The sequence below is a fragment of the Molothrus ater genome, chromosome 1 (genome assembly GCF_012460135.2).
Source record: "Molothrus ater isolate BHLD 08-10-18 breed brown headed cowbird chromosome 1, BPBGC_Mater_1.1, whole genome shotgun sequence".
In the NCBI taxonomy this organism is placed as follows: Eukaryota; Metazoa; Chordata; class Aves; order Passeriformes; family Icteridae; genus Molothrus; species Molothrus ater.
Genome location: NC_050478.2, coordinates 19,329,737 through 19,354,805, shown reverse-complemented (window position 1 = coordinate 19,354,805; position 25,069 = coordinate 19,329,737). Strand labels below are relative to the sequence as shown.

Genomic DNA, 25,069 nt, shown 5'->3' with positions numbered 1-25,069 from the left:
TTCAAGACTTTAAACTAAAGGCCCTATCTAAATTGTATTTTGGCAAGGATTTATACACTGTCATTTTGATAACATGGAAATAATTGATAAATATCAAAGGTGGATTATTTTATAAAAATTCCCTATTATGAACACTTAATATCTTAGAATTTCTTGCTTCTGTTCTCTTTGATGTGATAACTATTACAAGACTATATGTACAAAAATTCTTTACAAACTGTTCTGAAACAAGAGATATGTCATTCTCTCAAAACTATTCAAGCTTGACATTATTTTAAATGCTGAGAGTAGTACGTAAAGAAATTAGGCTGAATTTCAGAAATAAAAATGTTTGAGTTATCACAAATATATTTGTTACCAAGATGCAGAGTGTTACTACTGTGTTTTGGCTCAGGAAAGCCATTCTCAACTAGCTGAGTATTCCTATTTTTAAATGTCAGTGAGTATTTATATCACAGTTCATCATACTCATCTACAACAGTCTCTGTCTCTTTAAGAGTAAAATGTATGAATTTAGTTTTTTTAGATTTATCTATAAATCAACATAAAGCTGGCAATTTTTACTAGCAAGGCAGGAAATCAGCTCAGCAAATATGGTAAACTGTTCATAATTTCTGTCATTAAGTGTAATATATAGTAGTGACTGTCCATATAAACTCTTGCAGATGTCATAAACCAGGCTGAGCAACCAGCCTGGTAGTACAACAGTTTTCTGTAACATTTCCCACGTTTAAATCTTACATTAAGACACAAACAGATTCAAGAAACTGTACCAGCTGGTGGAAGGAAAACACAAACAGATCATGTTCTGTTTTTATTTGAAAAGGGAAGGTGGGGATCAAGCATCTGTACTTTAGAGTTCTCCAAGTCCTTGCCTACTAATTAAATTCAGACACTGACCAGTGACACATTTCAGTTTGACCTCAGCCACCTAATGCTCTGAAAAGAATGTACAGGCAAAAAGGTCAAACAAATTCCAACTTACTTTTAACTATAGCCTCAAATCCTCTGTGAACTCCACACCACATCTTGCTTCTTTAAAAGTCATAAAAAGCTTCAGCAGAGCCCAGAGAAACACCATCTTTCCCATGAATCTTTTTATGATTCCTTCAGCTCAACCAAAGCAATTCCGTGACTCCAGTAATTACATACACATCTTACAACCAAGAAAGACTCAGTAAGCAAAACAGGACACTATTCTTTCCCCTCAAAAAAAAGGCAAAAATTACCCAAGCACAGTATATATTATCAACTCCAAAGTGATATACAGCCCTTAAAGTTGGCTTTATTGAGAGTTCCATAACTAAATACACATAAATCTGGCTTTTAGGTCAACCCGTTTCTTTTACCATAGTGCGATGGAAGTGCCAGGTGCAATTCTAGCTGATTCAGCTGGAATTTCTGCCAGGAATTCAAGGGAGTATACACAGCTACAGATGCTCAACCACATTTTGAATGAATGCAGTGTATGCTTTTCACGTGCTTAAGCTGCTCTGCCAGCCAGTGCAATGGAGACGGTGCCACAAGCCCAAACTCACGCTTCCTGCTTCAAAGCAAATACTGCCAGATGTGCTACCTCCATCCATACTGGGATGCACAGGAACTCTAGATGAGGCTGAGAAAGGCTTCTCAGACCCCTGCCGAGCCATCAGTCACATTATTAGCTGACCCTCAATGTGGAGAAAGCAGAAGGCAAGAGCAGAGTTTGTTCCTGGATACCTTTTAGTAACACCTTCAGAAATAACATCTCTTGATTATTTTTAATTTGCTGAAAACAATATAGACACATGGTAAAAGTCATGCTTAAGGATGATAACAATTCTTGTAATTCACTTATCCAATTCTATGTCCAAAATGTACAGGTTACAAATGCACATGCAACACTTGATCTGCCCTTATCAGGTGGCAGAAAGCACTCTTCACAGCATTAACTAATTACAACTATAAATTATATTCACCACCCAAAACCTAACTGCAAAGAGTTCAAATAAGCCAGAAACACTATGATTATTTTTAATACACATTAAGCCACAGACCCTTGAGAAAAACTGAGTGAATAACACAAGGTGGATTTAGCTCCATTGTAGCTATTTCTCCAGTTCCTATCACATTAGCATACAATTATCACACAATAATTAGCAACAACAGAAAACATCTTCTAAAAAAGTCTGTTTGCCATAATTTTTCAAGGCCCATTTCAAAATGTCTAAAAGTTTAAAGTTTTTTCTTCTTAACCTCTTCTTTTTCTTGTGCTCTCTTACTTTTTTCCTCTTTTTCATCTCCCCTCCCCCCCTAACCCATCACCAGAGATGGAGCCTTTTTCTTTACGCTCATAATCAATCCTCCCAAGCTGGATTCCACTGCATCTTGACATAACAATCAATTACTTTCCACAACCAAGGGTTTCCAGAGAAAAAAAGAGTCCAACATAAAGCTTTCCTTATTTGTTTTACAAAAGCAAACATGAACCTTTGAACAAAATTTTAAGGATGAAATGGCTATGGGTTTGATAGATAACTATGTCATTTGAGTACATGCAAAATTCTTTTTAGAAGAGATCAGAGAAAAAGTTAAAAGACTGAAAAGGGTGATAAAGGGGAAACATAAAATGAAGGCCAGATCATTAATAGAAGACTATAGAAATAAAAGGAAACTAAGTGAAAGAAAAATGAACAAAGGGCAAAACAAAAAAATTTAATGCAAAATAAACAACAGATACACTATGTTCAGAACCCTCTCAGTATCATTCTCATTTATGAGTACAACTTCCCTCATCTAATTCACAACCGAGGCTTTTATTCAGTAAGTCAACTCCCCCAAGACTGTAGAATAAAGAAAATGGGATAATAATAGGGGTAATATTGTGATAGCAAATGTTTAAAAGAAGAAAGGAAGATCCAAACCCCATGGATTCACCCGTTCTTAGGAAAATTCAAGCACTAATATGAAGATTCCTGGCAAAATTACTATCTGTATACTGCCTGATACCAGCAAGCTAAATCTGAAATCCCAAATGAGTGTATTTATAATGCTGAACAAGAAGACAGTGTTCTCTTTTCTTCCTACTTGTCAGCAAAAAGCTATCAATATGTTACTTCATAACTGCAAAACATTTTCTCACACGCTTATTTTGTTATATCCTGAAACACAGGAGGTCAGTACTGCACTATTGTAACAGTTTTCCAACATCAGCTGCCATAGAATTGAAGAAAAAGTTTTCTTATTTTCAAACATATGGTCTGATATATTTCCCGGGAGGGAAGAAGGCAACAGTTAACCCTCTTCCTTGTTCTTTATTTCTATTTTGCGACTAAAACAATTTTTTTAACAGTTGCTTTAATCTGGGGGATTTATTTTTTCCTTTTATTCCTTTCTGAAAGACTTCATCGTGACCCTTGCAGTTTTTAAGTGTCCCTGTACAATTATTGTGCTCTATCTGCATAATTCAGATATTTTAATCCAGTATTTTTTTGATGAAGGACAGAACCTGATCTATTTTTCTGCTTCAGTTTGTATTTTAAAGTAAGACAAATGTTTACAGCAGATATTGTTTGTGGAAACATATGATTATCATGTAATTACTTTGCCACAGCTTTTGCTTTTAGTTTCTCCTATTAATCCATGTAAAGCTACACTTTAACAAATGGGCTACAATAAATGCTCATCATATTTTGAAGGAAAAAAACAACACCGGGGAATTTTTCCTCATGACACTCTCTGTGAACTCCAGTGAACTCCTCCTCCCACTCCTGACAGTATTTGTATGATGGTTTTTGTTGCGTTCTCAATCTGTGCCCTTTGAACAGTGTTATCTTGAACTGCAATCCAAAAATCAATATGTATCTATCAATATCAGGAATAAAATTTTATTTCTCGATTTTGTTGACTCTTTCAAAAATTAAAAAATAAATATTTTTAAAGCATCATTTGAGCAATTTCCCTTCAAAGAAATAAAAAACAGCTAAAAAAATTTACATAAGCAGTAACAGAAAAATATACACCTACAACATAAGCCCTAGGAGAGCTTGCATCCTATTTAAGTTTCAAAATCAGACTATTTTATGAGGCAGAAATTTCACTGCTGTTTAAACACCAATATATTTCAACCCAAAATGTCCTTGTCCCTGAGGAATATCTGCTAAATACAAGAATCACTTGGCTACAGGAATTAGTCAGCAACACAAACAGCACTTTCATTGCTAGATGCTTATTGAATATTATTATTCAAGTGTATAAAAATAAGAAAATTTTTCTCATTTTAGAGATCACAGAAATAGGAAAAGGGAAGAAACTAAACACCCCAGATACCAGAGCAGATTTGATTTATATCACTGCTTACTGAATTGTATTTGTCTTTCAGTTTTAGGAACTCCACTAGTTTTAAAATCCCATTAAATCTAAACAATGGTATCTTATGTATTTATAACACTTCAGCTGTGTTCAGAAAACTATTTTTTAAAACTATCACCAAACCAACAGTCTGCATTTAATGAAAATCATTGCAAAGAAGGCTGGAGATCATCTCATCCAATCTTCTGTTGAAAGCCTGGATTTAGATCAGGTTATTGGGGGCCCTGTCAAGCCAAATCTTGAGGTTTTCCAGCAAGGGAGATTTCACTACTTCTCTGGGCAACTTATTTCAAGGGTTAGTTGTTTGCATGGTGATGATGTTTTTTTCTTACCTCCAGGACAGAATTTCTCCTGAAGCAGCTATTCCCATTGCCTCTTCTCCTACCACCATGCAACCTTGGAAAGAGAAAACCTCCACTTTGTCTGCGCCATCTTTGGACATGGGAAGATTGTGATTAATTTTCCCCTTAGTCTTCTCCCCCTGAGGCTGAGAAAGCCAGTTTTGTCAGCCATAGCTCAGACATCAAGTTCTCCCTCCCTTTTAACATCTTCATGGCTCTACTGTGGCTGGCTGGGATGTAATTCATTTCCTTCATTGCAGCTTGTGTTGTCCTGTGTTTTAGGTATGTGACCAAAATAATGCTCATAACACATTAATGTCCTAGCTGTTGTTCAACAGCAGTTTCACAGCTTGAATATTTCTCAATCTGCACCCTCAATGAATAGACTAAGGGTGTGAAACAGTTTGGGAAGGGACAGAAACAGGCAGTCATGCCAAAATACTCCTTTTAAGATGTCACCTTTCCCCCCCCCAACACCCAAGCACGTAATACTCGATTTTATGAAGAGAATTACACTGACCTTTACATTCTAGTTATCTTACTACTGTTTCTTACTTCTAATTACTCAAATGTAGGGGTCAATTTCTATCAAAACTACAGAATAAGACAATTAAAAGGGAGTTCTTTGTGGAACTCATTTGGATTTTTTTTTATTTTTGAATTACAACTTAGGGCAGAACATGGTTTTCAAAAAGCTATTACGTGACTTAGAAGACTTGGTCTCAAAAGGCAATTTAATATTTTGAATCCCTAGGACTGATTTAAATATTAAGTTCTTCCATTTGTGATGAAAATAAATTGGGCTTAGGCACTTGGGGGAACTAACTCTTGGTTTGGAAGTCAGAATGTAAAGGAGCTGGAATAAAAGAAAATCTTATCTTATGTCTCATTCCTCATAACTTCAAAGGTTACCAAACACCATTTTTATTTCCATAGAAGTTCATTCACCAACAAAAAGGGCAGCTGGTAGAATTGATAGAATGCAACCAAAGAAACACAATCTTTATTCATTTCCCACTTTCTATTTTCCTAAATTTGCATCACATAAAATTAAAACCTTGATGCATTTGGCTCCTGCAGCTTACAGGCAGCTCCCTATAACTAAAGAAGTAAAAGGCAGCCTAGGCTAAAAAGCAGGTCATCTTAATAGACTGTCATAATCTTGCCATTAGGTCATAAACAGCAGATTTGGCTGCTCTACATACAGTGTTTCACCTTCCTATCCATAAGCTGGAGCTCTGGAAAGTTACAGGCATCCAAGCTTTCATCAGTTCGTGTTACTGTGACTGGAGAGATTCCAGTAAAAGAAATTCAGATACCACCTTGGACCAGATGGAGAGAGGCCCTGGAAAGATGCAGAGCTATTACAAAGGATGACTGCAAAGCTAAAGTTCCAAAGGAAACATTTTAGCTTTGTAAATAAATTTTACTAATTTCAGAAATGGAAGCTTCCCAAAGACAGGTGAGAGCACAGCTAGGAAGAAGTGCTCCTGTTTGTGATTTGCTGCTGTTATCTTAAAAAGTAACAGAACACAATGAAAAGATGGTTCCTGAAACTAGGGAACAGACGTATAACAAATTTTATTGCAAGGTGTTCTCAATTGTTTCCCACCAAATCTCAGATCAGGTACATAAACATGATGAAAAACTACAGCTGAATGTGAGATTGACATTATTTGGAGTTCAGATGAGGAAGACTGAGATGGTAGAGGAATCTCAAAATGTGCCAAAACAGTGCTCTGCATCATAATGATCAGGTTTGTAAGTGGCACCTAACTATTTGGCAACAGCCACGAGTTATTTAGCATATGGTCACCAGGGTTTTAGGATTTTATTGGGATCTGGACAGTGATCATGCCAAAAGCAATGGGTGATTTAGTATAAGGGATGTGGGCAAGAAGGCAGCCTGCTTTTCTAAGAAAAAACTGGATATCCAGGGAACATGGGGTTAACTCCAGCACTATAAATGGGATTGGAAAAAGAGCCTTCTGAAAGAAAGATCAGGACAGGAATTGCAATGGAGCCACACAAGGGAATCATCAGCAAAACAACTTTCATGGAGGAAAAGAAAAAAAAATAAATAAAACAGGGGCATTTTGAAAACACAGCAGTTAGATCTTTCACTTGCACTGGATTTTCCAAAGGGCTGATTTTTCCAGCTTTTTGGCCCCTTGCAAGAGCTCAAAAGGATCAAAGCAAGATGTTGTGCTGACTCTGGCAGCCATGGTGACAATTGCAGCTGCTTTGAAAGAGGAGAAACTTAAATTGTGTCAGTAAGGAGATCTCCAAAGGTCTCCTTGAACTCTTAGAAAGCAGGGGAATGGTGTTCATGACACATCAGGTGACATTAGGCCTCAGTGTAGTAATCTATACACAGTTAACAAAGGGCAAACTTCAGCATAAGAATGATTCTCTTCTCAATTTAACTCCCCTGTTCTCATATTAACTTCCCCTGCATGTACAGGTGAGCTCTTGGCAGTGTAATAATGTGGCACTACTGCATTGGGTTCAGCATGTGTTACTCTACAGTTTGTAAAAAGTGCTTGTTTTCATTTGCACTAATTCACAAAATTCAGTAATTGGCAATAGGTTGTTTCTAACAGTACTGCAAATTACCAAGGTTCCACTTAATTTTCTCTAATTACTGGACTGAAAAGGATGATCGTGTACATTGAGAGATAATTAGCTAAGTGGGTATTAACCGAGGGTTTTGTGTGTGAAAATCTCCAATCATTCAACTAGACACTGACTAAGTCATTTCCTTTTGAGATAGATGTTCCAAATGAACCCCATTAGCTCCCCAAAGCTGCATGGTAACAGCTGGAAATCAGCACAGGCAACACTCAAAGAAAAATGGGCTTGAACAGGAGCAGCTATTCCCTTCTGAATTGGACTGCCTCAGACTAATTGAGAACAACTTCACTGGGCTGACAGAGCCTGTAGTTCCAACATGATAAAAATGATGTTTACACTCCCCAGGGGTACTGAGTAGAAGTCTGCCTTCTTGCATAGGAAACATTAGCAATTGCATCAGTTGTGAAAAACAGCTGCCTGAGCACCCCCTCCCAGCCCAAAAAGACTCACAGAGGCTGTTAGCTCTGAACAGTAAGAACAGCCACACAGTCAAATAGAAAACATGCACAAATGACCAGCACTGGACTAAGCAGCATACGAGCAGGCAATGCTATGGTAACAGAAATCAGATTTAATTGAAAGCAAGCTAAGAAAGAAATAGGGCAATAACCTCTGCCTTTCAATAGCATACATTCCTACTGTAATTGAAATATACACAAAGCAAACACCCCTAAGACATAATATGCTTCAGTAATTTATTTCCAAATCAGGGTCAGGACAGCAGCTAATATTTGTTTCATTTCTGCTGCAAGAACATGTGCCTCAAAGAAAAAAACCTGGTAAGTAAGAGAAGATAGGATATAAAGCAATTGTAAGTCACGTGTTTGCTCTGATCTGCCCTTTCAAATAAAATATCAAGCAGGAAATACATTTCCCCAGTCCTTCCTTTCCTCTCCTAGGTGAAATATCTTTCTATTCCCTTAGACAGACAACATCTCATCATTGCTGTTGTAGCTCATTACCAAGGCAGTAACAACAGGCAGCTCCTCTACCATTTCCACAGCAAACATGAATCAGCCTGGTGAGCACAATGAACCTCGGCCATCAATTCAGTACAGAAAAAGAGTTTGCAGATGAATAATTTACTGCTGTCATCTCAAAGATTACAAAAAGGAAACGGTCTATTTATTTGTAAGGCAACATTATTGATAAATGTCCAGTTTAACCCTGGGATTATATTTGCCAACTTTTTTCCCCTCATAGTGAGGAAATTCCAGTATAAAACTGCATTTAATTAGGTTTTCCTTACAATATTAGTATTTTTAATTTAATAGCAAACTGTCAAAACAAAGGCTATTTACTTGACCTCTTCGGCGCTGAATTTCTGAGACTTGTAATAGCATAAGCATACAACTGAAAAAAATAATCTCCAGTAAATCAAATATCCAATAAATGAAGAAGTTCCTAGCTGATATTTTGATTTTAGCCACTTAACTATGATTCCAAGAGAAGGTTTTTGCAGTCAATTTATTGACAGACCCAATGTCTGCATTGCTCCATCCAGCCTCAGAGAGAGATCCAAGACACTGAAGCGTTGTTGTTTAAGTCACTCTGCAATACAAAATACTCAGCTGAATAAATTCACTTGGCTGAGGACCCACCGCAGCAGCTACACTGCATCTAGCTCCCAAGCAGCTACAGATGACTACACCAGACAGAGCAAGTTCCTGACAGTATAAAGCTGGGACTTTATACTGCCAGCTTGTTTCAGCAAAATTATACTATCCTGTGATTTCAGTAAAATTCCAAGCAATTCCCATCATCAGTTGGATTCCATCAAACCCAAAGTTTTGGAGCAAAGAGAAATTAATGAAAAATTAAAACCATGTTACTTTAAAACTAAATATGAGTTTCCTTCAGCATATATTAGAAACAAAGCTGACTATTATTGAAACACACCATTCTAGACAAAAATCTTCTCTGTTTTAATTACATTAAAGGCAACATTTATAAAATAACATTAAAAATAACTCAGTGGACTAGTATCTTTCAAGCTTATATGATTTACACAGTCAAAAAACATTTTCTAGGAATAAGCTAATAGTTTTTATTTATTTTATATTGTAAGGATTAAAAGTTAAGAAAACTAACTTTCAGTTTATAAGGTTGATTATTTGCCAGTGAAGAAGTCCCCAAAGTACATGAACTCTTAAGTAGTAAAACACAATTTTCTTGCAAGAAGACAGAAATAATGAATCAGAAACACTTAGACAGTCCAAGAATTTATGCTTGCAATAAAGCACTAAACAAGTAAAAATAAATAGAAATGCCTGTTAAAACCATTGTAAAACATCCACTCCTCAACTCATTTGCAGCAGGCCAGGACTTCCTTCAGAAAAGAGTTCAGGTTGCATATCTCTGCTCATCCTATGCTTCGATTTAAAATAAATCCTTCAATACCTATGGTCCACCAGGAAGTTTCTTTCCATTATGTCTGAACAAAAGAAAGCAGCAGAGGTAAAACATTAAACAAAAGAGCTTTTGCTGAGCCCTGTCACCATGCTTCTCAGAACAAGAAGGTTCTATATGGTGCTATAAAATAAGATGATCAGCATAATTTTCCACAGCTTGCTGGTTCAGGACAGCAGATGAGCTTTTCACTAGACTTCTAACGTGTCCCATCTCTTTTCAGTCTTTTTTTTTTTCCTTACATTTGACGCCAGTCTCCTGAAAAGCTAAGGTTGGTCTAGTTATCATTCAGTACTCAAACACTGCCTTCTATGTAACCAGGCATCAGATTCTACCCTACTTTACCAGTCTTTATCTGAGACAGCCATGACATTTTATACAGCACTAAACAGTAGGCAGAAACAGGCACTTTTAGGGGCACTGTTCATACAACCTTTTAGATATTCTGATCCAGATAATTTTACACCCCAGGCGGCTGAATAATACTACCCTATGGCCTTGGCATCTACAAAAAACAGAGGGGAATTTAAAGTTTTCACCCACTAAGCTCTACCATCAAAACACATATTTGTAACTATAACTCGTTCGGAGCACAGGGGTGACGGCTCCCTGGAGTCCTGCCCTCCACATCCCCATCCCTCAGCTGCTCACACACTGAGCCCTGCCACCTCTGCTGCTGTGCACTGCTGACAGCCTTCCAGGGCAGCAGCTCCATTTTTCATTGGGATCACTCATTTCAAAATATTCCAGCTCCTGCACGCTCAATTCACATCTTGTCACAAGAATTTGTCAGGTTAGATTGCAAAGCAGAACTAACACAAGCAAAGGCCAAAAGCAAGAGCTGGGCTTTAGGCTGTAAAATAGGATGAGAGATTGAAAAAGATGGAACTAAACTGAAAGAGCTAAATTTAAAAGGATGGAAAAGTAAGAGAAGCTTCTGTTGCAGAAGCTGACAGAGAAAACAGTAGTATCAAAAAACTCCAGTGTTCAGCTTAGTCCAAGAGGAGTGACCACGGGCTCAGGCTGGTGGCAAAGGCCACCATGCTCACAAGCCATAGTACTTACAATGTAAGGATACACATGCCCATGATGCACCAGAAAGCCACAACTCAACTTTTTTTTTATTCTCCTCTTATACAGATCAAAGCATTTTCCTTTGATCAAAACAAGCAACATAACCTATTTCCCATTTATCTCAAATGGTGCTGCACCGTGTGCCCACCCTGGCTCTGTGCTGGGTGTTTGCATTCCAGCTTTATCACCCAGGCACTGGAGCATCCTGTCCTCAACACACATCCCTCTTACTCCCTTCTTAACAGGAGTGAGCAGCCTGGACCTTTCTTCTGACCATGTTTACACATTTAAGTTCATATCAACAATTATATGACTGATAAATATACTACACTATGAAAAATGTATCCTACACTGGAAAAATATATGTGTAGCTTCATTCACATATACATTTCCCAAAGTTTAAAGCAATTCAACTATATTTCCTGAAAAAAATTTAAAACAAGAAATTTATGCTTCATTTTACTCAGTAAAATTATTTTCTTTAAGTAGAATTCAATATTTTTAATTCACCAGATATTAGAAAATAACATATTAAATGTGGATATATTTATATAGAAGTGCTTACATTTTAAACTAACCCCAACTGTAAGTACAAAATAAATTTTTGTCATTGCTAGCAGTAAGTGACAAATTTTTTGGCCTCTTTTCCCTTCTTTTTTTTTTATTAAAACATCCTATGCATTTCATCCCTCAGAATTTTGAGTCTAGTAAACTACAGGAAAAAAAATAAACCTTTGCTACAAGGAGTTTCTAACATCAAATCCTTGCCCCCTCCCCCTGAAATGTTTCCACCAAATACCTTCAAAGTTCTAACATTTGGTGCAATTAAAGCATTTAGTATTTTCTTCCACTTGCTTTATTTTGAGCTAGGTTAAACATTATACTAATCCTGCTCTTTTTCCTTTCTCCTTTTTTCCTGACCCTTTCACTTGAAAGCCCATCAACATAATCTCCTGCAAGCATAGCACTACCTGACAAACTATCACCCCGAATAGACCTCAATCCATCCTGCAAGGCAGCAGTTACAAGAAATCATTGAACTCTGAATGGTCCCTGCACCATCTGAGAATAAATCAGGAGGACAATATATTTCTTGGATCTAAAACAGCCCCATCAATAAGTAACCCAAGCATCAGGAAAATGACCAACTAAAATGCTGACGAACGTGGCCTTTTATTGGGGTCAAGGGGTAGGACTGCCCAGGATCCCTCCTGCCTTTCTTCTTCATCCAAATACTCTGAAAGGCCTAATACTATGCAATTTTAGATTCATGTGTTGTTTTAGCATTGTACCATCAGGCAAGCCAAGGCAAATTTCTCCTTTCTCCTTCTCACAGTCACACTCAGTATATTACAAATCCACCAAGGCCACAGAGCTCAGGCCACAGACGGGTCAGAAATTATGAAGAACTGAAAAACAGAGAGAGACAGGCAGAGAGAAATATCCTCAAAGCGTCAAAGTGCAAAGAGTATCTTTTGCTGGAGCAGACAAAGGCCATCTGCAGCTATTCAAATGTCCCAGAATATTACATTTTTACATTTTGTTGGGAAATACGGGGAATGACAAAGAAATTGTTTATTCGGTTTTTAATTTCTCTGTTAAGGCTAAAGCTCTTTTCATAGCTTCATTTGCTTAAAGCTTCTGCTTTGTAAGACTTCTAATTAGGAGAACGTGACACTCTCACCAGGCTTGGATTTCTCCTATTAAGCAGCTTTGCTGGTCATTTTGTAAAGGCCACCTCCAGAACAAATGCTGACCGAAAACAGAATTAATAATGGATTTAAAGGATACTACTCAGTAGCCAATGCACACAATGGGGAACAGCTGTTTTACACAAAGTAAAAATAAGCATCTGGATTGACTTCTTTGTTATACTCAAAAAAAAAGATAAAGAAATCCAGCCACTCTCAACTTTAGCAGTTACAAATAACTGCTAAACAAAGTGCATACTTAAAAAAGCTCTGCAAAAGCAGACTTAAATCACAGCTAATCACGCAGGAGAAGCATATAGGTAAATCCGTATTCTCCTTTTTTCTCAATATAGATCTAAAGAGTGGATGCACTCTAATGAAAAAAATAACTGCATCAAATAAGAATAAACATAATCATGGTCATGGAAATTCTCTAATTCTACACTCCCATCACATACAAATATGTAACAAGTTTATTGGATAAATATTCAGCTAGTGGACAAACTAACAATGTATTTGAGGCAATTTCCAGAGGTATGCTAGTAAAGGATTTACTCTCTCAATCTACTGGTAAACTTAAATATATGTTAAAACTTTCAATTTGCTTTCTCCTTTGAAAGGGAATTAAGGATATCTGCCAAACCATGCAACACTGTGAGCCATGATCCCTCTCCAGAATCTCTCAAACTACAAAACTGACACAGAATCATGGAATCATTAAGGCTGGTTAAGATCACTATGATTATCGAGTGTCTTAGGTTGCAACCACAAGATATGGCCAGGGGTGTGTATTCTATTGCCATCTGTTGGAGGTGGGGCAGTTACCTTCTATTAATTGGGCCACCTGTTAAAGCCAGGTGGGGCAGTTTTCTTTATCTCTTCCATGACCCAGCCTCCCTCTGAGGAGATATCTTCTGTTAATGGGCCACTGCATCTCAGGGCATGACTGATAAATTTACATCATCCCATTGTGAGATGCTCCACCCAAGGGGAGGAGCCAAGCATTCCTACCTGGATATAGTCTGAGCTTTGGAACACCACGGACAGCCTTTCCCACTGGATTCCCAGAGAAGCAGCTTTCTTTTCCACTGGATTCCCAGAGAAAGACCAGGCCCATCTACACCACCACTGGATCTTCAGAGGAAAACTATGCCCTTCTACAGGATCACTACTTCCACAGAACCACATCTGTCACTGCAGGAAAACTGCAGCCACTATTTAATGGGACTGGTACTAATAGCCTGACCAACAGGGTGTCAGGTCATATTCTGACTCTATCAGTGTTGTTTTGTATTACTGCTTTTTTTTTTTTCCTAATAAAGACCTTTCCTAATAAAGACCTTTTAATCCTACTCCTACTTTGCCTGAGAGCCCCTTAATTTCAAAATGATAATAACTTGGAGGGAGGGTTTTTACATTTTCCATTTCAAGAGAGACTCCTGCCTTCCATAGCAGACACCTGTCTTTTCAAACCAAGACATCGAGTCCAATCTTTGATAAAACACCACGAAGCCAACTAGACCAAAGCACAAAGTGCCACATCCAGTTATTTCTTGAACACTTCCAGGGATGGTGATTCCACCACTTCCCTTGGCAGCCCATTCCAATGCTTAACCACCCTTTCAGCAAAGAAATTCTTCATGACATGTTGAGCTTGTAGCATCAGCACAAAAAAAAAAAAAACCTCTGATCTCTAAAGAGTGAAAGTGGCCCAACTTTGTAGAAAATTAACTGAAGTAAGAGACCAAATTCAAGACATTTTCAGAGAACCAATAAAATTAGGTTGTTTATCATACTCTTTCAGCATTTAAGGCCATAAGACTAAGGACAAGAAAAAAATTAGAGGAAAAATTAACATTGTCTCTATAAATTCTCTGTACAGAACCTCTGAAGTTTCTTAAGATATTACCACATATGAACACAAAAATTGGTCTCCTTACAACAAGATGGCTAACTAGCTTCATTCCTTGGTAAGAAACAGGTCAGTACTTCTGAAAAGATATGAGCTTAAAATAAGGAACTAAGTGGAAATCATTTCATTGGATTGGAAATCCAATGCTTTGATGTACAATTCAGTCTTATAATCTCACACTGGAAAAAAGTTGGGTTGTTGCTCTGGATGAAAGTGTATTAACAAAAATAATCATATGCCACTTTCAAATTATTAAATATGCCAGCCACTAAAATTTGATGGGGGGTGGAGGAAAAGATAATTCATCCCAGCCGTTACACAAATGGAAGTGTAAGGCAAAGACTAATAACTTTCTGGAGGAAGACATTAGCAACATCAAGAAAGTAAAACAAGTTCTCCTAATACAGTACACTGACTAAATCCATATTCCTGAAAATTTCATTTTTGATATCCCAGAGTGCGTAAGTAAAGGCATGCTTCTTAGCTGTCTTTCCTTTTAATGATGAAATGAACAATACTCCACACAAATCAGACCAGTCACCTACTGAAATAAGTTTCCTCTTGCTGATCACAAGTACTGCCAGTTTTTGTGAAAAAACTGCAGTGTCAGCAACAGGAAGCAGGACTACATAGACCCCCCCTTTGACTCAATGTGGCAGCCTAAATATGCAGATCTGAAACCTAGAAAGGAAAGAAAGAATGATGTGATCTCATTTTCTGGCTTTGGCAGACTTTCTCAGTACAAACACTCTGCTAAGCAGGACAGGGGACAAGGGGACAAACGTAGTACTGACAGCCTTGATACCGGACACTGCTGGGTGTGTTCCACAGCTATTCCCAAGGCACAACCTGGCACAGCTCAGTGTCTGCCTCAGAGGAGGGAACACTCCTGAAGGGCAGCAAGGACACACCTGCACCAGTTTTGCTCCTCTTGACCTGACCAGTCACTGCACACAACCCAGAGGACACTGACCCCACAAACTCCCGATTACAATCACATTTCACGCATGCTCAGTTTCATGCTTCTCAAATGCCACTCTGATGGGCTTCTTAGACACCATCTTAAAGACTATGAAATGGAAAAAAAGAAAAAACATTTATTATAGGGGAAAAAGCCATGCACAGTGTGGACATAAACCAGTACACTCTATTCATCTTTGGGATCAGGAACTTCCTGATACTCTTGTATTCTACAGTACAGGTATGTCCTCAGCATCTGATTGCAATCCCTGGATGCCCCATTTATTATGACAATTGTTCTGTTCTCAGTCTTTATTTTAAATACTTTAAAACTGAACACATTTTTCCTTCATGTGAGTTGAAATTCTGTGCAGTAATCCAACAAAAACATAACTAAAAAGAATCACAGCATCCAATTACCTGCAACACAGCTGCAAGCAATGGAAATTAAAAATCTAGTTCCAAAAATAAAAACCAGAAAGAACCTCAAGAGAATCTGTAGAGAAACTTGACATGAAAAAGAACATACACATTTTCCATTCCTCCTCATCTAGACCAAAAAGGACAATTTTTTAAGATTTTAATATTTTTTAATATTTAAATAGTAGAAATTCTGATATCTCAATTTATTTGCTCCTCTAAATGTTATATTAGTTATAGTAGTGCTGATGCAGTTAAGAATTCCACAACTCAATTCACAAGTAACAGCTATGAATCCTGTGGCTATCTTTTGTTCCCTTTCTATTACTTCTGACTGTACAAGTAAAAGTAGTGGGAATCTTTTTTTGATTTTACTGATCCTAAGATCTTCTGTTAAGGATGTCCTACTTGGCCATTGATTCAATATCATAAGAAAGTCTACAAAAATGAGTTTGCCCACAATTATTATCAATAAATCATGACCACTCTGCCCTCATCCTACCACAAAAATTACTATTTTTTGTACTATATTACTGTCTATTTCATGGACATGGATTACCCCTTCACTTTTTACAGTTAAATGTTATGTACATCTGAAATGCTCATGTGAAAAAAATTTACTATGGGCTTTTTTTTTTTGCATTAGCATATATTAGAAAAATTAATCTAACTATATTAAAATATTTTGCTTCTTCTGAGTCTTAGCAGTGGAAGATGCAATTTTTCTCCTGTGACTGTGTACTTTATAGATTTCCTAACCTTTTAGCTAGCAGGAAGTTTGTGCTGCTTGCTTCCAAGACTCTGCATTGCGCAGATACTATTGCGCTTCCTTAAATGCAGTTCTGTTCTGGTTTTCTCTTATTAAATTACACAAGATTTTCACATCACTGTGTTTAATAACAACAGGCAAGCACTAATGCAAAAAAAAAAAATAAAGTCACACTTTTACTTTTGTATCATCAAATCAACAGTGAAAAGCTGATAGGTTACCATTTTCTATAGATGCTCACGTGCAAGTCTGTCTAAAGTTTCTTCTGAATGTTGGGCAAGTATTTATCTTTGCTTTGTAATGTGCTCCTTACATTGTTATCTTTGCACATCTTTTTTCAGAGAAATGAGTAAGTACAAAAAGAGTAGTCTGAAGCACTTGTTTTGCTAAGGTACTCAAAATAACAGATAGACAGATACACATGATAACATAGGTTTAGAAAAAAGAAAAAGAATTTACTGCTTTTATCTACACAAGCTTAACTTACTTGTTATCAAGGTGTGATGCGACCCAAAAACAAAACAGGGGAAAGAACAGCCAATATCATAAGAAAAATCATTATTTTTATAAACAAGTAAAACAAAACAAACAAACAAAAAATACCCTATTACGTAAACTCCTTTACACAATTAATACTACTTCCTACACTGATCAGTACATTACCGCTGGAAGTCAGTATAAAATTCTGTATAATAATATAGGCTAATTATATTAGATTAATTTTTTTTTAATGAGGATATGCAGTCAGTACCAGGAATCAGATTTAATACTTCAGTATTAAAAACTTAAAGCTAAGGCAAACAACTCTTCTGCTTCAGAAAGTAGCCCATACCCATATCTTATGTCCCGATAGAAGATTTCTATTTTCAGATATGAAATCAAAGAATTTAAAGGTGCTACAAATGTGTCAATAATGCAAAAATGTATTCCACAGAGAAACTCCCCCTCTGCTGTACAACCTGTTTATCTATCACTACTACACCCTGTTTGGTGTCTTTGCCTCATGTTCTGGTGTCTCCCAACTACAGAGTTACAACATGCTTATCTCCCCATGCTGGTTCAGCATCTGTGACAGCAAAGAGCAGCAGACAGGAGAAGAGAGGAGTGGAAGCAGTACAGTCATATTCTGAATCTTCCAGCCTAAGTAAATGCAAGGGGGAAAAAACCAACCAAACAATAAAAACAATGAAACCTTAACAGTGTAGATACATGGTGTCACAGGAACAGGAGCCAGTCCATTGCAGACAGGATGCAGACAAAATCCCTCACATACTTGGCAAGATAAAAATCAGAAGAGGTGACAACCATTTTCCCAGAAAAGTGAAATTCATTCTGCCTCCTGCTCTCCTCTGGAGCTTTGTATTGTTCACATAAAGAATGATTTTCATGCCTTTGATTCACACAGATAAAAAAAGCCATTTAAATAATCTTCAGAGGGAAAGTAGGAACAAACCAGTATTAGTAGGTGAGCATGATTTACAAAATACTACTGTGAAGGGGGAGCAGGGCAGAGCTTTCTGCAGGCAGTTTGGGTTTATTTTATTGGATCAACCCAATCAACATCTCCAGGCCTTGTCACTCACAAATAACAGCAAGAAGATGGCTGAGAAGCCTGCACTCTCCTGGATCTGTCATCCCTCTCCTCATACACATATGGTGGACTGGGTTCAGATCCTCAGATAACCAGAGGAATATATAAATAATCAGCTCCTGATGGCCATCTGGAAAAGTCCCATATTTAAAATATGTTCCAGGATCTTCTTACAAAATCACCCATAAAGGTATAAGAAAGTCTCTCTGCTTGCCATATCATACTGCTTCCTCGTTTTCTGAGGAAAACCATATTCCTTCCTCCTTTTCTGAAAGAGCATATTTTTACCTCTGTCTCTAGCTCCAAAATCTGCTTTCTCCATGACTTCTCCAATGAGCTCACTCAGGGTACCCCAGGAAATCCATCCAATGTCTGCTTTAGTAATCCATACAGCAGTCCATTCTCCTATGGCATTCACTGTGGCAGTTCATTCCAAAGACTTCATAAAAGAGGTGCATATAAACTGAAAAGGCTTTTTTAACAAATCAAGCTAATAAAAATAATCTGCCTGGAAGTTTGCTAACATTTTTGAAACAGAGAAGAAAGAGAAAAAGGCAAGAAGATGAGATAAATGGTTGAGAGGAACCTGAGGAAGGACAGGACAGAGACAAATCACTGAATATGAAGAGTTCATATTTAGTGAGAAGAAAAACTGCAAGTATGTTTCTTCCTAAAGAAACACAGATACTCTTTCAATTATCCAAGTTCCTATAAGGGAAATACAATAAATCCTCAAGAAGCACTTGGAGTTTCCAAGGACAGCAGCCTCAGGGTGCATCACCACAAGCCAGGACAAGAAGAAAGTAGGACAAGACCCATGATTTTGTATCAAATTCCCTATGAGTTACTGGAAAGTACATTTCCTCAGAAAATGCTGGAGTAGAACACACCTTAAACATCAGCCCTCTCTTTGATCTGACACTTTGATATTTTTCCTGCCAAGAACTGCTGCAGATGATCTCTGTTTCTTTTTGCAAGTTCAATGGGAGTGGCAGCTTTTGATGTACACAGCATTGTCACAGATGAGGACTAAAGGCCATGGAGCAATTTACACTGTTATAAAGTTAGAGAGATCAGTAGTAAGGTACATGAAGGAAATTCCCAAGTAAACAAAGCTGAGATGCCCATATCAGTAACTTATGTAGTTGAGTTTATTTAAGAGAGGCATGTGGAAAGTATCCATTGCATACTATGGAGCAAGAGAATGCACTAATTCACTAAAAAGACAGGGATTTTTCATCAGAGAGGCATAAAGAAAAATCTTGTTTGAGACACTGGATCTCTGTCTCTACTCTTTACTTAGAGGATGAAAGACCTCCAAACTCATTTTTCTCCTGTCAGAAGGCATACTGGAGTTCTCCAGAATGGAAAACAAACACAGCCTCTCCAAAATGCATTTTTATCTCCTTCCAACTACAGAGCTGAATGAAAGCCCATGGAAGCAAAATCCTAAAGGGGGGAAAAGCTCTGATATTATATAAAATAGAGGAACAGAATTCTCTGAAAAGTTTTAAATGCTGTCCTTTGACTTCTTAACAATGTAATTTTTCAACTGTTCCAAAGAGCTATCCATTTTCTATTGACTCCACCAGAAAACAGTATTTTGTTTTGTTAGTTTTGTTCTTGTCGTGTTATGTCAACATGACACCCTGGCACCTAATGCTGACCTTAATGGATTCTTGACCAAGGACCCAGCACTGCAACTTAAAACACTGTCAATTGCTGCTCAAATGAAAATAAAAACAACAGATTTACAAAAACATGTATTTTAGCTTACACAATATTTAATGGTGTTCTTACCAATTTGTCATGTTGTGCAGAGCAAAATAGAGAGTAGTTCTAAAGCTACAGATTTTGAAAAATACTTGGGAGTCCTGCAGTTAAACACAGGGTTGTGCCTCTTCAGAACTAAAAGCATTAAAGAAGTTTACTTAGAAACAGCTATTACTTTAGAAAAGCAATTCTCCTTATTCAGTAGTCAACATAAGTTTTACATTGCCTAACAAGGAATTTGCTCAGTCCCAAATTGTCAAATGCATTGGCAGGAGGCTCAAGCAGCTCTGATGAATACTGGAAGGGAGTAATAATGTGGTGCTATTCAGCCAAGTTTGGTTTCATATGAAAGGCTTTTCTTGAACCATGCACTCATTTTTTTCTACTGCACAGGACTGAAATAGAATGAGACCTGAACAATGCCAAATTATATCCCATGTATTTTCTTTTGAGTGGGAGTCTTAACTTTTCCTGAAAAGACAGGATAGGGCTGATTGAGGATAGCAGTTCCTCTCAAGGCATGTCCTTATACTCTTCAAAGTACTACAGAAAGTATTCAGAATTTACAGTCATATTTTAGGACAAGATCTAAATTGGATAAGGAAAAAGTACCTGGAATCTTTATGCCAGCACTGAAATGATTCACAGGTTAGGCTACTTAGCACAGTCTAGATGTAAGTCAACAGCCAGGAAGCAAATGATGATCAAAACCATTATGGCTTTCCTCCAAGTAGGCAATTTTTTGCTCTTATAATTCAGATCTGCAAGTCTTCTGCTGAGTAGTAATATTGCAAAAAAGGCACACTGAAAAAATTAAGGGTTTCTGTCCATTTCTAAGTTTTGAGTAAATTCTTATCTAACATTTTATTACAGTCCATTGTGAACAGTTGCAGCAATTTTATTCATAGGCAAACTCCAAGTCTCTTGCTACTACTGCTTACCCAGCATCCTAGAATGCTAAGTTCTCAGTTTCAAAATAAAGAATAAAAAAAAAAAAGTTTCTTTATGCTTCCATAGTGCTACAGAGGCATGTTTGAAACAAGTTAGGGAAAACCACTTCTCCTATATCCTCTGTAAAATGCAGTAACATTTTATTATTCTACTAAATCCCAACATTTTCTGTCAAACCCCTAAAAAACAGTGGGCTGAGAACTTATATTCTTTTTGAAAGACCTGTAAAAAGTACTGGGTTTAAGTTCCTCTTAGTGACACAACAGTAACTCTGGTACATAGAACCACTGAATTACAATAAAATTAACCAGACTCTAATCTGAAATCCACTCAAGTCAAGAAGAGACAGAGTGCACAAATTGTCCTCTTTCTAGATGGCAGAACTTCAGCATGACGTTATTTCTCTATGTTTTATAATCAATAACCATAATGGCAAAAAGTAAAGAACTTTTAAGATTGTACACCATGCTAAATATGTCCTACTTTTCTATTTAGCACTCCTTCAATTTTACCCACCAACCTATAGAGACCTTCCAAAAAAGAAAGGTCTTGTTGTCTACTATCTGGGTTTTGCTACAGTTTTTTATGACAATGACAATGATAGCTATGAATTTATAACGAGAGATCACAACTAAAATACCGCAGATTAAAAAACAACAGAATTTTCATAAAATAAAATGCAATCAAATATTATCAACTGTCTTACACAGGACAACTGCCAGCATTACATAATTTAAAATAGTATAAACTGACACTGGAGAGTGGGGGAGAGGAGGGCTTTTCAGATATACATGAATTAATATCAATCATAACTTTATATTATGGTGGATAGCCAGCGACTAGCTTACAGACTGCCTCATAAATTAATTGACAGAGGCCATAAGAGATCAGTAAACTCTTCAAGATTATTCAGTCACTTCATTTTTGATAAATATTAAAGGCTTCTAAATATCTGCTAAATATCTGCTAATGACAAATTCATTGTTTGTTAATCTCACATTATTTTAAGTTTAATGCAAGCTAACAACGGTAATTTGTCAAAGGAAAATGAACCCTTTGAGCTAAGCTGTATCACTTCTAACATAAAAACTATTTAGATGCTTCATGTACTGATGAAAATGAAGGATTCCAGTGATGTCAATGGACTTAAAATTGCATGGTAATTAGTATAAGCAAGAACAAAAATAAAACCTTGAGTTTTGCGGTATTATACCAACTGACAAATTTTTTATAATTACACTGCAGTGCTATTATGTATGTACACAGAAATACTACTACTACTTTGAAAAACTATAAAGAAGAAGACTGACCATCTAATATTAACAAGACAAAAGAATTTTTTATTTACCTGACTTTGCAATTCACTTTGTTGCTTCAGGCGAAGATTTTCTGGTGTATCAGCCACTGTAGTGAAGGACTGCTTTGGGTAATGTCTAGAAGAAAAAGAAGTACAAAGCCAAACAATAAATATTTGCACATGCTAGAAAGCCAAATGCATCCCAGGACTCTTTCCTACAGTGCTACAGAATCCTTTCAAAGTTTGCTATGAATTAAAAGTACTTTACAATATTGTGTCAGACGTGCCTTACAGAAACAACATAAAGGAGTTCCTGCAATGAGTCTAAATCCCACCCATTCATCCTGCCCACTGGCTTCAGAGATCAATCAGCAAAAATTTGCTTTCAATAGAGTGATCAAAACTATGTTTAACTGCATTGTCTTGGTATAGCCATGTGCTGGACAAAGACTAAACTAAAAGCCCTTAAAATGAAATTGTTTTACAGAAACCAATGCTACATAAGAGAGCACAGCTGGAGTACCACAGGGTCTTTAATCCTTTAGTGTAGGAACCAGAATGACCAAGGCAGGTACTTTCTGGGGAGGGGAAAGTCAAGTGCTTTAACAGTAAATACGTCAATACAGTACTTTAATATCCAGTACCAAAGGCTGTGGTGTCTCAGAACTGCAATGCATCAGGCATCTCTCTTTCCATTTGAAATTTTACACCTTTACAATATGTTCCTACTATTTGCTTTGGCATTTTATGGTAACATGCTCTATGGGAGCCTGCTTCAGCAGCAAGGTTGGACTAGAGGGCCTTTGGTGATCTCTCCCAGTTCTAATCATTTTGTGATTCTGTGAACTGTAGCAGTCAAAGCCTCCTCATTTACAGAACTACTATTTATTAATTTTCATGGATTTATCCTGTAATTTTGCAGTCAAACAAGAAGTTCTCTAATAGGAAAGGCCACAAAAAGAAGCAAATAACAAAATGAAACAGCACATCCCAAAATAATATTATGAGCCAGAAACACTGTGAGGAAACCAATTCTTACTAATTACTTTCCATCATCTTCAGTCTGAAACTAAAATGTTCACGTTACTATCATGTGAGGCACTCACATCTTCAGTTACCATTCACAGCTTCCCATGTCTGCCAGCTCCCCCATTTGTGCCTCCAACATTTCAGAGTACAAAACAACAGGCACAGTGTTACAAACACAATAACAACTGCCATACAAGTTCCACAGAGTAAGCAGTAAGTGTCTGAAGTTTAATACTGCGTATCAGAGGATATACAGTATTAAATATTTCCATGTTCAAACTCCAGGCCATCTCTAGAGTGTTCTTTCAGCAGCTAGCTGTATGCTGTTCTATGATTCCATCATAAAATTTCTGTTCTGTCTAAACATGATACATATTTTCTTTCCAAATTGTATTTTGTAAGTAAGTTTTCTCTATACAAGTTCTATTTCCATGAAGTGTATGGTTTCAGTAAAAAAAATATATATCTGAAAAAATGAAACAAGCATAAAAATTAAGAAGGATTTCTGGTTTTATCCAAAAGCTGAATGTTTCCCCCTCAGAAATGCAAAATCAATAATTGATGAAAAATGCTGCCTGGACTTCATACAGTTGACTGCTCCAGGCCTGATTCCTTCATCAGATGACATCTTGCATTGCCAGACTTCTACAGCACAGCACAATTGAGTAGACTCCTGCACCAAGAGGCTGTGGAACATCACTTCATTTAGGGTGTCATTACACAGGGAAAACAGGGGAGAAATACAGAACAACCTAGGGATTTCAGGCTCTCAAGGGCTAATAACTGTATAGAAAGAGCAAAAAATTAAGCACCTTGATGAAAGCAAGCTTTTCCTCACAGAAATGTAAGAACTATCCAAGACTGGGTACTAGCAGATGGACAAACATGCTGCTCTAAGTTTATGTCAGCCACTTGTCTCAGAGAGCTCATGTCACTGAAAACTAGAAAGCAAAATTTCTAGGCATGACACCCTTCAGAATATTCATTTGGAGTTACAGCCAAGTCCTCCCAAAGTCCCACCCAAGATGGAGCTCTGGCCAGAGAGAGCACTGAGTTCTGCATCTGCTGCCGCCCCTTCCCTCCTTTTCAAACCAGGGGCTCCCCCACCACCACCCTCAGAGCCAGCCTAGGGCAAAACAGCTCAGCCCCAGCTCCAGCAACACACAGGCAGGAGAACCAGGCTCTGCACGAGGCAGATGGTGCCAGCATTGTGTAATACCTTGGGACAAGGAAGATATTTCCAGAAGGGCTTCTCTTTTTTTTTCTTTATTTCATTTTTTCTATCTCACACTTCATTCTTCTGTATAGAGGCAAAAAAAACAAATGCCAGACTGGCCACAAGGAGGGTCATAAGCCCTTTTTGGAAAGCAGCAATGAGCAGATGGGGAAGGCAACAAGCCACCTCACAGCCAGGGCTTGCTGATGCCCAAGGAAGATTGTAGCAATGGTGTACAATTCACATCTCAGTGCATAGCAGCCCTTCCACATAGCAGCCATGAGATATCCATGGATAGCTCCTGTAGATGACAAAATCCCTATCCCTAAAAAAATATAATCTGCCATACATGCAATTAAAATATTACATTATGCACATGCTGAATGCTGAGAGCATAAACTTTCATTGCACTGCTTTACACCATGGTTACATATCACGATTCTGGTAGTATAATCACAGTAATCACATGTATTCATCCTTTTTAACATGGAGAACACAGAGTGCAGCCAGCTCAGACAGGGTTTTTGGGTTTTTGGCCTGGTCCCCTTGGGAATTGCGTGGACAACACTGAGGCAAGTGTCTGAGCCACAGCCCCCAGGGAGCCTGTTAGCAACAGCAGCAGAGAACTGCAAACCCAGGCTCCCAAATTAAA

General features: G+C 37.5%; 1 protein-coding gene across 2 annotated transcripts in view; it reads right to left on the bottom strand.

Annotated features, from left to right (window-relative positions):
• NEBL (nebulette) overlaps positions 1-25,069 on the bottom strand; it is a 244,546-nt gene that overhangs the window by 152,002 nt on the left and 67,475 nt on the right. For both annotated transcript variants that reach the window (XM_036379158.2, XM_036379157.2), the window contains exon 3: positions 22,224-22,308. In XM_036379158.2, the coding sequence (XP_036235051.1) occupies positions 22,224-22,308 (85 nt within the window). The remainder of the gene's footprint in view (positions 1-22,223; positions 22,309-25,069) is intronic.